The following is a 12,784-nucleotide window of genomic DNA, read 5'->3' on the forward strand; positions in this document are numbered from 1 at the left end:
TTCTCATATCTTGTTTACCTTTACTCCTCTACAAAGATGGCACCTACGAGGCAGAAGCTTTTTAAACTCAAATATTTTCTTGCTTGCTTTTCCCATCAAAGGCAAGCACAGAGCTATATTGTGTATTACCGGCTGGGGACATTCTGTATCACCACCTCCTACCTGGAATGAGAAACAGTAAGGATTGTGAGAAATTACTCATTACCCTGCACAGTGCTGGCGTGCAGCAAAGCTTCCAAAAATGTCTCCTTAATATCTGTGTAGCACTTACATTTTTTAAAGCATAACTACATTACTTGTCAATTCACCAGGCATTACAACCTTACTCTATAGACAATAGAATTAAGACCCAGAGATGTAAATTGACTGTTTCAAGGTCCCAAGGCAAGTAAGTGTTAGAATTAAGATCATCACCTGAAATTTCTAGTCCAGGTTTCCGACAACTCGGTATCATTTATTTTTGCAGAATACTTCCTATGTGCTGATATGGTGCCAAGTGCTTTCATATATTGTCTATTTTCATTGTTATAACACCCTGTCATAGAGCACACACCACCATCTGGATGCTCTCTGCAAACACATCTCAGGCCACTGTCCCACCAAGAGGCAGCTCCTGGAAAGCGCCACGCTTTTCCCACCCCAGAGCCTCTGGGCTTGCTGTTCCCTCTGCCTGGGTGTTACTCGCATACTCTTCACGTGGTTAGCTCCTTATCACCCTTCCGGTTTCACCTGAAATGCCATCTTCAACAAGAGGCGACCCCAGATCACTGTATCGCAGCAGGTTGTACCTGTCAGTGTCTCTCCTAGCACTGTGTTTCTTTCCTTCTTAGCACTTAACCACTGTCCTCATTTTACATATTATTTCTTAATAACGTGTATTGCTTCTTATCAGTTTTCCCCACAAAATGACAGGGCAGGACCATGTCTTTCTCGTTCCTTTGAGACATCTAGACTGTGCCCTGTTTATAGTAGGTCCTCAACAAAAACATGTTAAATGACTTACCAGAGGTGGAAACCGAGGTGATTTCTTCATTGCACAACAAGCTGGTAACATCCTTCTAATAAAAACCTTCAATGCTGATAAGAAATCTCTTTGGCTGTAGGGTAGATAGAGGGTTGGGCAGGCAGCAGATGGAATCAGGGTGATCAGTTTGGGGTGTTAGGAAAGACAGGTACAATAACAGGGTGGCTTTGACTTAAAACAGTGGCACTGGGGCTGGAGAGGGCACTGAGCCCAGACAGGGATTGCACTGGGTGACTAGTGGAAGGGAGGGTGCAAAAGGAGGAAGGGACACTCCCAGGGCGTGTCTGGGCAGCCTCATCTCTTCCCTGATCAGAAACTTAGGGCCTGAGTGATGACATTGGATCTCTGAGTGGCCGGCCCTTCTATCACTATTACAGATGCAGCAGACAGGGAGCCTGGACAAGATGGTATCCTGGGCCCACCAGTTTCCTTATGCCCACCAACTGTGGATCGGACCATTTCAGGGCTTCCTGAACATCTACGAGCCGGACTATGTCAAAGCTGTGTACAGCCGAGGGGGTGAGAGTTCTCAGGAGAGGGCGGGGCTTCCTGAGAGCAGAGGGCTGAGGACACCATGTGGGGCAGAGTCCTGGGTCCACAGCTGAAGTCTGGGAAGCTGATGTCCACATCCTATTTGTCAGTAAACCTCCTCTGGGAGTTCCCCAACCCTCACTAGACCCCACCTTCTCTGTCTGCTACAGACCCCAAGGCCTCGGATGTGTATGACTTCTTCCTCCCGTGGATTGGTGAGTGGGCACCTTCCCTGCCCTTAGTGCTGGGTGACCAGGATCCTTCCCTGGTTTGTTCTTGCTCAGTCAGTTATCCATCCACCAGACCACCTGGTCCCATGTGACCCTCCTAAGCTCATGTGTTGAGTGAGGAGAACGGGGAGGAGGCAGGAGAACACCTGATTGTTCAGGGAAGTAGGACCCAGGTGCCTTCTCCTGCTGAGTGTGTCTTCTTCCCTGAGAAGCAGGGCAAGGGCTCTGGAAAATGTGTGAGTGTGAGGAACAGCCTCCTGGAGGAGGTGGCACTGGAGTTTATCCTAGGAGATATTATAGGCGGTCCTGGTCAGGGTAAGGGCTTGAGGGAAGATAGGGAGGTGTGCCCAAGGCTGGTGTCACCAGAGGCTGGGAGCCTCGGTGGCTGTAAGGCAGAGCTCAGTTGGGATATGAGGCTCTGCTGGGGGAACTGGGCTGGGGTGGGATAGGGTGGGGCTTGGCTAGGCCCAGGCTGCCAGGGGTGGGGCAGGTGTGTCTGGACTGACCAATACTCCCGCTTTCCTCCCTCCCCAGGGAATGGCCTGTTGGTCCTTCACGGACCCAAGTGGTTCCAGCACCGCAAGCTGCTCACACCTGCCTTCCATTATGATGTGCTGAAGCCCTATGTGGCCCTGTTTGCCAGCTCCACACGTGCAATGCTGGTGAGCTCCGTGTGTCCCGCTCCTGGAGGCTGTGGCTGCTGTCGACCCCCACCCACCCCAGTTATCCTGGGGGAGGGCAGTGAGGAGAGTCACTGAGGCCCTGAGGTGGCGATGCTGAGCTTTGTGTTTCCTGTCACCTGCTGTGTGCTGGGTGCTGACTGGGTGCTGAAGCTCCGAGTGCCCAGCAGCCATAGCCCTTGTCACCAGCAGGAGACCCAGCCCTCCCTCACAGACCAAAGGGCCCCTGTGAGGCCCCAAGGAGGCTCCTACTGTAGCAGATCTGAGGGATGCCTATATTTGAGAATATCAGGAAGGCTTTTCACATCTAAAAAGGGCCTCCTCGTTCTCTATGCCATGAGCACCTCATCCCTAAGAGGCACGCGAGGGATCATGGGACATCATCAGGGACAAGGCTCGGCATCTGAGGGCTGATAATCCCCTGGGGTTGCTCAGGGTAGACTTTCCCCCTGCAGAAAACTCTTCCCCAGCATTACTGCAGGCCTGACTTCACACAGACCGTGCCGGGGAGCTCACCACCTCTCTGCCCTCCGCTTCCCTTATATATAGTCTGCCCTGAATGGAAGGAAGCATCTTGTGTGCTGTGCAACGCCTGCGTCCTGGTCCTGCCCTCTGAGCCTGAAGCCCCTCCCTGCCCCAAGCCTCGGTCCAGCAGGGTGGAAGACAGGCCAGGGACTGGGTGCCTGGCAGGCAGAACAGGCTGTGGGTCCTGGGTGCAAGGGTGGGACATCCAGCCCGGCTGGTGCCCCACATTACCTTCCCTCTCTGGGCTCCAGGACAAGTGGGAGGAAAAGGCTCGTGAGGATAAGAGCTTTGACATCGTCTGCGATGTGGGCCACATGGCCCTGGACTCACTCATGAAGTGCACGTTTGGCAAACAAGACGGTGGCCTGGGCCACAGGTCAGAGGGCACTTGGGGCGACCATAGGATCAACCCACGCAAGCTCAGAGGGGACAGTTGGCAGGACTCCTGGGCCATGCTCAGAGAAGACTGGGTCTGGCCCTAGGGAATACCCACTTAGGGGGAGCAGGTTTTGTCCATGGCAGGGAGACAGATACTGGCTTATTGGCGAGGCTCAATGGCAGGGAGAGGGAGGGAGAAAGCATTGCAGTTGGGCTGGAACCTGGGATGGAGCAGCGTGGAGCTCTGCTGTGGGCCAGTGTCTGATCCCCCTTCCCCCTCCCTCTGCCTTGCAGGGAAAGTAGCTACTATCAGGCAGTTTACAGTCTCACTCTGATGATGCAGCAGCACCTCGAGCAGTTCCTGTACCATAACGACTTCATCTACTGGCTCACCCCGCGTGGCCGCCGTTTCCTGCGAGACTGCCAGGTGGCTCATGACCACACAGGTGGGCCTATGCCACAGGGCCCACGCACAGGAAACCTAGGTTCTAGTCTACCTCCTCCCAGCCCTTCTGGGATCCTTCCCATTGCAGGACTTCAGTTCCCCTGTGGGCAGAGGATGAGTCTCCAGGAGTAACACCCTGTGCTCTTGTCCCAGACCAGGTCATCAAGGAACGGAAAGCAGCTCTGCAGGACGAGAAAGAGCAGGAGAAAATCCAGAACCGAAGGCACCTGGACTTCCTGGACATTCTCCTGGGGGCTCGGGTCAGTGAACGGCTGCCCACCTCCACCTGAGAACCGGTCCCACAGGGGTCTCTATGCCATCCTCCCGGGAAAGGGCTCACTGGACAGCAGCAAGGGCTCGTAAGGATTTTCTCCCTCTGTCCCCAGCAAATTTGAACTGTTCTTTATCCCATGGCACTTAGCAGCAAAGGCTCAGAGGTGGGAAGGGGCAGGGTGTGGCTGGCTGTCGCACAACGGAGACATGTATTAGCATGGAGACTGGGTCACATACAGGAGGCCTGAAGACCAACAATGACTTCTAAGACACTGAAGAATCTCAGCACCCTAGAATCTTAGAATCTTAGTCTTCATTCATTCATTCATTCATTCATTCATTCATTCCTTTACTCATCCACTCCATAAACTCACTGAGCCATAACCTGAGTTAGTTGCTGAGTTAGGGACACGGATGATGAGAAAGATCTGGCAGTGCCCTCCAGAGACTTACAATCTGGTGGAGAAGACGTCAGATGTATGTTGACAAAGATCTCTTCTTGTGCCAGGTGGCATTCTGTGTGTCAAGTGAGCAGAACAAATTGTTCAGGCTGGGTAAGGTTGTAGGTCTCTTGGCCAGAGGGATCAGGGAAGACTTCCTGGAGTAGGAGGCCTCCAAGCTGGGCTTGGGAGAACAGATAGGAATTGGAGGAAGGTCCTAACCTCCAGTGTGAAAGAGAGCCTTTACTCCCTCTCTTGGACTTTCCTCGGATAGTCCCTGTGAAGAGTCCTTTTTGGTCTCTACCTCTAGTGACTTGGCTTGCTCCATTACGCCTTCCCTAACCAGGATGAAAATGAGATCAAGCTGTCAGATGCAGAGCTCCGGGCTGAGGTGGATACGTTCATGTTCGAAGGCCATGACACTACCACGAGTGCCATCTCCTGGTTTCTGTACTGCATGGCTCTGTACCCAGAGCACCAGGATCACTGTCGGGAGGAGGTCCGTGAAATCCTCGGGGACCGGGATTCCTTCCAGTGGTGAGTGAGGCTGCGGGTGAGCCCCGTCTGTCCTGCTCAGCTCCAGGGAAGAGCTGTGCCCATACTGTGTGGTGTCATCACAGATGACACAGGCCCATCCTGGAAACCAGGTGAGGGTGGCAGCAGCTGTCCTGTTAGCGTCAGTGGGTGGGCGAACTCTTGAGCCCATTCTCCCACAACAGCGTCTTTCAGATGTGAGTAACAGAGAAGTTTGTCAACAGGAGGCCGATTTTTTGTGTGCTGACTCTGACGGCAGAACCTGACTACTATTCTGGGTTCCATGATAGGCCTGGGGGTGCTGGGAGAGAAAGAGGTGGAAATTGGGGATGAACATAGTTGGGACATCCAGGGAGCTGACTCCTTCCCACCTGCCTTTATGTGGCCCCATGCAGTATCCAGCCTCCTCTAGTGAAGGAGAAAAGGCTGTTTCTCAAACCACATCCCTAAAAACTTTCAATGATTTCTTTCTTGCTTCAAGTTGAACTCATTAACAAGACACAGGTTGATGCTGATCTCTCTTCGCCGCAGGCTGTCTGGGAACCATGCACAGCCTCCTCTCCCACCTCTGTCCTCACTTCCCTCTCTCTCTGCCTCCTCCCTTTTGTCACCCACCTCACCTATAGCACAGGGCCCGGCACACAGCAAGGGTGCAAAAATGCTCAGTTGATGAGACACTTTAGATTCATTTCAGGGAGACTGACACATAATTACAGCATCTCAGATTTCAAGCACAAAATCTCCATTACTTATTATTTATAGGTGGATGTTCGACATCTACCAAGGTGTCCAGCCATTTGCCAGGTGCTTGCCAGTTGGTGGGGGGTTCGGATGCATGGGGAGAGGAGGAGGAGAATCCAAGTTGGGGGCCTTGGGAGTTTTTAGAGAGACAAAGACAAACAACTAAAAAGCTGAAGAAAACTGCAGACTGGGGTAAGGTTCAGTGGCCACAAGTTTTGGGCAGAAGAATCAGAAGGGGTGGGGCTCAGCCGGCTTTACAAGGAGCAGAAAACTCACATAGGCAAATGGAGACAGAGTCAGGCATTTTAGGTTGCATAACAGTGTGAACACAGCCTGGAGGCAGGGAGTTGAAATATTTATTTAATTTTCATTTCGTTCTATCTAGAATTTGAAGCCACTTAAAAGGTACATATTCACTAAAATAATAAAACAGATATGAGAAATGAGGATGCAGAGGGTGGGGTACACTAGGGCTTAGGGCTCTGTAATAAGGTGTTGCACAGTAGTTATAGCTGCACCTCACATTTGGTCCTATTGGCAAAAGGGAAAACAAAAACATATATTTTGCGTCTGAGATTGCCGTTGTTCACATGTTTGTTACCTAATTCAACCAATGACTATCAGCCCCTGATCCTTCGATTCCAGCTCCATAGGGGAAACTAAGCAGAACCTAAAGAACCGTCCCTTGTGGGGCTTCTATGTGGCTCTGAGAGACACAGGAGTGGCCTTGTCTTTGATGGCTGGGTGCACATATACCTCTAGGGTCCTGTGCCTTCCCTTCCTGGCAGTGAAGATGAGGGAGGGATGGAGAAACGTGGAGTCAGAACCCCAGTGTCTGAGTGACCACCCCATGTGCAGTCTGGTGTGAACACTTGGAGCACTTGTGTCCCTCTGACTGTCGGGTGTGTGAGGGTGGTGAAGGGGGCAAGGTGGGGCTGGGGCCTGCCTTTCCACAGGACTCCATTGTTTCCCACCCCCAGAATAACTGGTTGGTTGTTGGCAGGGATGATCTCAGCAAGATGACCTACTTGACCATGTGTATCAAGGAGAGCTTCCGCCTCTACCCACCTGTGCCCCAGGTGTACCGCCAGCTCAGCAAGCCTGTGAACTTTGTGGATGGCCGCTCTCTACCTGCAGGTGGGATGGGGTGGATTTGGGGGTGGAACTGGAGTCCTTGAGGATGCTTCTCTGACCTCTCTGTTCCTTTGGCCAAACTTTGCACCAATGGCGAAGAGCTCATGCTTTGTCTTGGCCTGGGTTCATGCTGGCTGTACAACAAATGAGTAAATCCCTCTGTCCCTAAGCCTCTGTTTGCTCTTGTGTAAAATGGGCATGAGAAGAGTAACTGCCTTACAAGGTGGTGACCAGGATTCAAGAGACAATGTTCGTCCGGGCTGTCATGTACCGCTCTGCAGGTTATGCCCTGAGCAACTTCGGAAGGCATCATTCCCAGAGACTGTGATGCTGTGCTGTGTACACCCTGTGCAACTGTGCATGGGGGCTTTGTAAAGAGTGTTTAAGTCTGTATCTGGCACATAGTAAAAAACCCTCTGAATGGTAGCTGTTACTATTGATAGCATAATGTTATAAATAACTTGCCTTGAGAATCAGTCAATTGAAAGCAGAAAGTCTGTAATAATCCTTACCTGTCCTGCTCTGTAGTGGGGTGGGTTCTGCCCTCCTCTTTTTCCTGTTTCACAAATGTCTGTGTCCAGTGCTATGCCCAGTGCTGGGGCTACAGGAAATACATGTGATGATGATTAAAAGCACTTTTATATGTTGAGCATGGTCGTGAACGGTCTGTCACTGGCGGCGCTGAAGCAGGGGCTGCTGCCCAGCTTGGAGGACATAGGGAATTCTGGCCCTGTGAGGAGGTGAGCCTGGCTGTCCCAGGGGCACCCAGTAACTCAGCCTCTACTCTGTCAACAGGCAGCCTGATCTCTTTGCACATCTATGCCCTGCATAGGAACAGCTCAGTGTGGCCCCAGCCTGAGGTACCCCATTCCTGAACCCAGAAGTCAGATGGGTGGGAGGCTGTAGGGCTCACCCTCCCTCGGGATCTGGCAGCTATTGAAGCAAGGGCTGTTCTCTCAGGTCTTTGACCCCCTACGCTTTTCCTCTGAGAATGTGACCGGACGCCACCCGTTTGCATTCATGCCCTTCTCTGCCGGGCCCAGGTAAGGAGAAGCCCAACATCTGCAGGCCCTCAGGGCAGGGGTGGTGAGGAAGGAGGATGGCGTGGGTCGGGCATCCTTTTGAGGAATTCAGTGGTGAGGGGACCGCGCTGGGTTTGTGGTGATCCTAATGCAGGGTAGGTTCCAGGGACCTTCATTTTGCCATTAGCATATTCATGTCCCTGGCAGGTGGGGTGGGTGAATCATTCCCAGAAAGCCCCCCCCCCCCCCCCCAGTCAGAACCACCAATGGGAATATACTCAGTCTGGGACAGGATCTTCCTGAGCTGCAGGTGGATCCCATTCTTGGAACTCAACACAACTTCTTGTACTGGAATGGGAACTCTGGAAGGATCTGGTGCCAGCTCGAAGCGGAGCAGGGTCAAGGCCACAGCCACCTTCAGCTCATTCATGGCAAACTGCTTCCCAATGCAGTTCCTGGGTCAGGGAGGGAAAATGACATGAGAAATGTCTCACACCCTCTTTTGAGTGCAGTAGGCATTAAGCTCTGAACCCTTGTCTGGATGGGACATTCAGGGCTCTTTGTTATGCTGATCAACTCAAAGCTCTTCCTTTTAGGTCACACACACCTCTACCCCAAGCCTTGCTTCACACTCTCCCTCTGACCTTTGACAGATCCTGTCTCTCCTCCAGAAGAGGCTCCTAACTCCTACATTTGTTCTCAGCAGACATACATCCTTTTAGGGAAGGGTCCGAGCTCTAAGCCACTGAGTCAATGAAGTGAATCATTGAAGGAGTTAATTGTTAGTGTGTTCACTCCTCCCATAAGCGGTTTCTGGTTTCACAATGTGGAGGCCAGGTCAAGGTCTCGTATGTACTGTGGTGGTTCACCCTCTCAGGCTCTCTCAGTCAAGGGGGACACACAGGGACCACGATCCTCAGACAGAAAAGGTTCACAGAGTAGGAAAGATTGGGTTGTGTAAGGAAGTCAGATGGCAACAGGGAAGCTTCCAGGAGGGGAGACAGGTTAGTGACTCTCAATCTACTGTGACACCTGCCTCTAATGAATGGTCCAGACTTCTGCCTCTCCCTCATCCCCTCAGTCAAGCAGCTTCTGTAGCCTTCCTAGTCCACTCCAGAAATGTCCCTCTTTGCCATCTGTCAGTCTCTTCATCTGGACTCTCCTGTCTCCCTGCTTCCCGGCCCTCTCCACTCAGGCCACGGCTCAGCTCCGACCCTCCGATGGCCTCCATCATGGTGGACATGTCCAAGTGCCCTAGCTAGCATGAAAGCCGTCTATGGGTTGTTTCTTCCTTACCTTTTACCTGTCCAACTGTACCATGTTTCCCTGAAAATAAGACCTAGCTGGACAATCAGGTCTAATGCATGGATTTCGGAGCAAAATTTAATATAAGGCCAGGTTTTATATTATGTTAGATAAGACCCGGTCTTATATTATAGTAAAATAAGACTGGGTCTTATATTAATTTTGGCTCCAAAAGATGCATTAGAGCTGATTGTCCAGTTACGTCTTATTTTCAGGGAAACACGATATTCCGTAACTCAGCTCTTGTTGTTGAAATCATGGAGAATGCCCTCCCTCTAATCTGTCTGCCACGTGCTCAAGGCTATGTTCAATGACAGCCTGCCCTCACTGTCACAGTCAACTATATCTCTTTCTCCCAAGAACCTTAGGCACAACTAGTGTTTCACTCAAGAGCATATCACCACGTATGTCCCAAGACAGTTCAAAGAACATGGAAGTGAACAATCTGCTCGATTAGTGAATGAACATGTGAAAGGATGAATAAATGATGTCTGTCTATAGTAGAGGTATTTGTTTCTTGACTGTGAACTTTCGGAGGCAGGAACAGTATCTTTCATCGCTGTGTTCCCATCTCCTAACGCAGGACTTGGCACACAGAGACAATTGTACTATGTGTTTGGTTGAAGTGAATTGAATTGAAAAAAGAATGGAAAAAAATAAAAGTAGCAACAAGTTCTGACCTAGGAATTGAGCGGCCTAGTACTCTACTCTCCTCTAATGGCAGGTATATAACTTGCAGCCAAGTCTATGAGGAAGGACTCAATCTTGGGAGAATCCAAATTCAAGAGCCAATTTCTGGAAGAACTATTTGTTTAAAGACTGTTCTATGAAAGTTGATTCACTATTAGAAGAATTCACAGAATTATCAGTTTAGAAGATGTATTTCTAGAATTGTGAAGCAAGAAAGAATTGGAGGCTTCCTATTTGGAGCAACGCAAGGGACAACTCACATTATTCATGTGCCATCCATGAGTCCTTGGGGATTATGCATTAACACATTCAATCCTCACAACAACCCCCCAAGCAGGGCACTCATATCCCCATTGTTTAGATGAGGCACCTGAGCCTCAGAGAGGCTGACTGACTTGCCTTTGATCACACAGCTAGGATGCGGCAGGACAGGGATTCAGACCAGAGGTGAGCCAAGGGGTGGCCTCAACCATGGCAGGGGTCTCAGATCTGGTCAGCAGCTGCTCTCTGCCATCAACCTGAGGGCTCCTCAGAGACTGGACCCTCTGAACCATGACCGTGGATTTCCTGATCTCCCTCATTTGCATAGACCCCATAAGGAAGAACCCTTTTTCTCCTGCCCCTGACTGAATGTCTCTGCAGCCCTCATATCTTGGGAAAATAGAAGTTTAAGACTAAATCACAAGGCCACATTCAAAGGCTAGCATTTGTTTATTGAGCTTTTGCTATGTTCAAGTTTTGTGCCAGGCATTTCAGATTTTTCATCCAAACATGAAGTCAGCATCCATTTAATGATGAAGAAACAAGACCAGAAAAGTTCAGAACTGCCCTAAGACACGTGGATCTCTCCTCCCTGTGTTCTTGCAGAGCGCTTAGGTTAGTGAGTGTGGTGAAGTTCAGACCTTTGGGTAAGGAGCGACCATCAGGGAAGGTGATGGGCTTGCTGAGCTCTCTGCCAACTACTGGGACTGGTGTATAGAGACACAGAGTCTCCTTGATGCTCATGGCGGAGTAGAGCATCTGATTCAGGTGGTTCCTGAAACAAACTCACCATGAGGGCAGGCAGGGACCAGACACAGCAGGGGTTCTTGTCTAGCTGAGTGGGCAGGGTTCTCTTGTCTCTTGAGCACTCACCAGGTAATGGAGGTGCCATCCCCCAGGAGGTTCTGGATCGCCTCTGCTAATGGGAGAGCTGGAAGTCCTGTCCTTCCGGTAGTAGACATTTTTTTGCCTTAAAAAACAAACAAACAAAAAACTGTCCTATTCTTCAATGGCTTGGACGTAGGGCAGGGAGAAGGTGCAAAAGAGACTGGAGTGTTGGGAGGCCTCTGACCTGGAGATAGAGCGGGGTTGCAGGAGGAAATTTTCCCAAATAGTGGCGACAGAAACACTGAGGCATTCGTCACTTTTGTCTTACACCTCTTGAGACCTTAATCCTTTATAATGGATGTGATCAACTAGACTTCTCCCTGTGCCAGGGTCAGGGATCTGTGGCTGAGTCACGGTTGGTCTGGACTGGGATTTGTCTGTGGTCATTCTCGAAAGAATCTTGCTCTTTGTGCTGGTAACCATCCAAGCTGCCTGAACTGCCTCGCAGGTAAGTCCAACCCAGTTGGTGAAAACAAAAAGCCCGTAGCTGAAGGACTATCACTGACCTGTGTGTCTGCTCGCTGTCCTGCTGGCTGAAGGCACACTTCATGATGGTGTCCAGGGTCATCAAGGAGATGTGTCCGTAGATGTCCAGATGTGAGTCCTGGCTGATGAGCTCTTCCCATTTATCCTGTGGTGGGAGGGGACATTGACCCTAGTCTAGTCCCCCAGAGGGCCTCTGCTGACAAGGCTACACTCTCTCTGTGTCTCTCCAGATGTTCTGTTTGGAATCCCTTACTTTCCAGAACAGATGCGTTACGACATATGAAATCTCTAAAGCAAATTCTGTAAAGTGAAGCCCATATTCTCAGAAACTTTTATTACACAATTAAACATGTTCTTTCATAACAATTTGAAATAGTTTTGAAATGTAGGAGTAAGTTATGATGATCACAACCTTGTAGCAAACCAGCAAACATTGTTTCTCAGGGGATAAGGGGGAATCTTCTCTGTCCTGGGGTGGAGCTAGACCTAAGGGACACGCAAATGCCAACATTAGGGAACAAACGTGTCAAGTCCAGAGGAAACCTAAGGGTCTAATAATGGGGCTCCTAAGGAAGGGACATCAGGGACTTTAATTCCTTTCATTCATCAAATGTTAGCTGATCACAGTTGGTGAGTCATAGACCTGATGGGAGGTGATGTGATGGCAGGATCCAGCTCTGAGAGTGCAGTGTGTTCTCCATTTTGTTCCCTGGAGTGGCTCGATTCCATGCAGAAGCCCTGCGGCCCAGGCCAGAGCCCACCTGAGTGGCATCCTGGGATGTCCACCCTTCTACTGAAGCTGCCAATGTCCAGGAAAACCAAGGTCAGTTTGTCCTATTGTTCAGAGGGATGACACTTGCTCTAGCCCACAGTGCTGATGACATGGAGGTGGGAGGAGAGCAGACCCCGTATCCACCACGGACCTCCTTGCATTTGGCAATGACCACAGTGTGGGTCTATGCTGGTACCTCCTGTCCCATCTACTTTTGGGACTAAATGTTTTCCTGAACAAAAGGGTTTTTTGAGCCATATGCTAGCCAGAAAAATGGCCAGGTCCTGGGGTATGTAGTCTAAACAACCAGCAGCAGCAGGGGTGGATGGAGAAGAGAAACATGTCTGCCATCCTGGGGTTGACAGGGCACTTTAAACAATGAGTTTGGAGAAGAAAGATGTAAGTTGTTTCAAAAGAATTTACAA

The 12,784-nt window shown here is 50.4% G+C and overlaps 1 protein-coding gene and 1 long non-coding RNA gene across 2 annotated transcripts in view; one reads left to right on the forward strand and one right to left on the reverse strand.

The window, feature by feature from the left end:
• Nucleotides 1-12,784, forward strand: part of LOC141572094 (cytochrome P450 4B1-like) — a 47,286-nt gene that overhangs the window by 32,830 nt on the left and 1,672 nt on the right. The window contains exons 2-13 of the mRNA XM_074334685.1: nt 1,402-1,543; nt 1,726-1,770; nt 2,320-2,447; nt 3,242-3,366; nt 3,663-3,814; nt 3,967-4,073; nt 4,873-5,063; nt 6,805-6,938; nt 7,731-7,795; nt 7,896-7,978; nt 11,431-11,549; nt 12,256-12,410. Of these exons, the coding sequence (XP_074190786.1) occupies nt 1,402-1,543; nt 1,726-1,770; nt 2,320-2,447; nt 3,242-3,366; nt 3,663-3,814; nt 3,967-4,073; nt 4,873-5,063; nt 6,805-6,938; nt 7,731-7,795; nt 7,896-7,978; nt 11,431-11,549; nt 12,256-12,410 (1,446 nt within the window). The remainder of the gene's footprint in view (nt 1-1,401; nt 1,544-1,725; nt 1,771-2,319; nt 2,448-3,241; nt 3,367-3,662; nt 3,815-3,966; nt 4,074-4,872; nt 5,064-6,804; nt 6,939-7,730; nt 7,796-7,895; nt 7,979-11,430; nt 11,550-12,255; nt 12,411-12,784) is intronic.
• LOC109456870 (uncharacterized) lies at nt 6,138-12,277 on the reverse strand. The gene is made up of 4 exons (XR_012497212.1): nt 11,608-12,277; nt 11,087-11,183; nt 8,236-8,412; nt 6,138-7,536 (listed from the first exon to the last, which is right to left on the reverse strand). It is a non-coding gene; the product is annotated as an uncharacterized LOC109456870 (long non-coding RNA).

The sequence above is a fragment of the Rhinolophus sinicus genome, linkage group LG06, assembly GCF_036562045.2.
Source record: "Rhinolophus sinicus isolate RSC01 linkage group LG06, ASM3656204v1, whole genome shotgun sequence".
Lineage (NCBI taxonomy): Eukaryota > Metazoa > Chordata > Mammalia > Chiroptera > Rhinolophidae > Rhinolophus > Rhinolophus sinicus.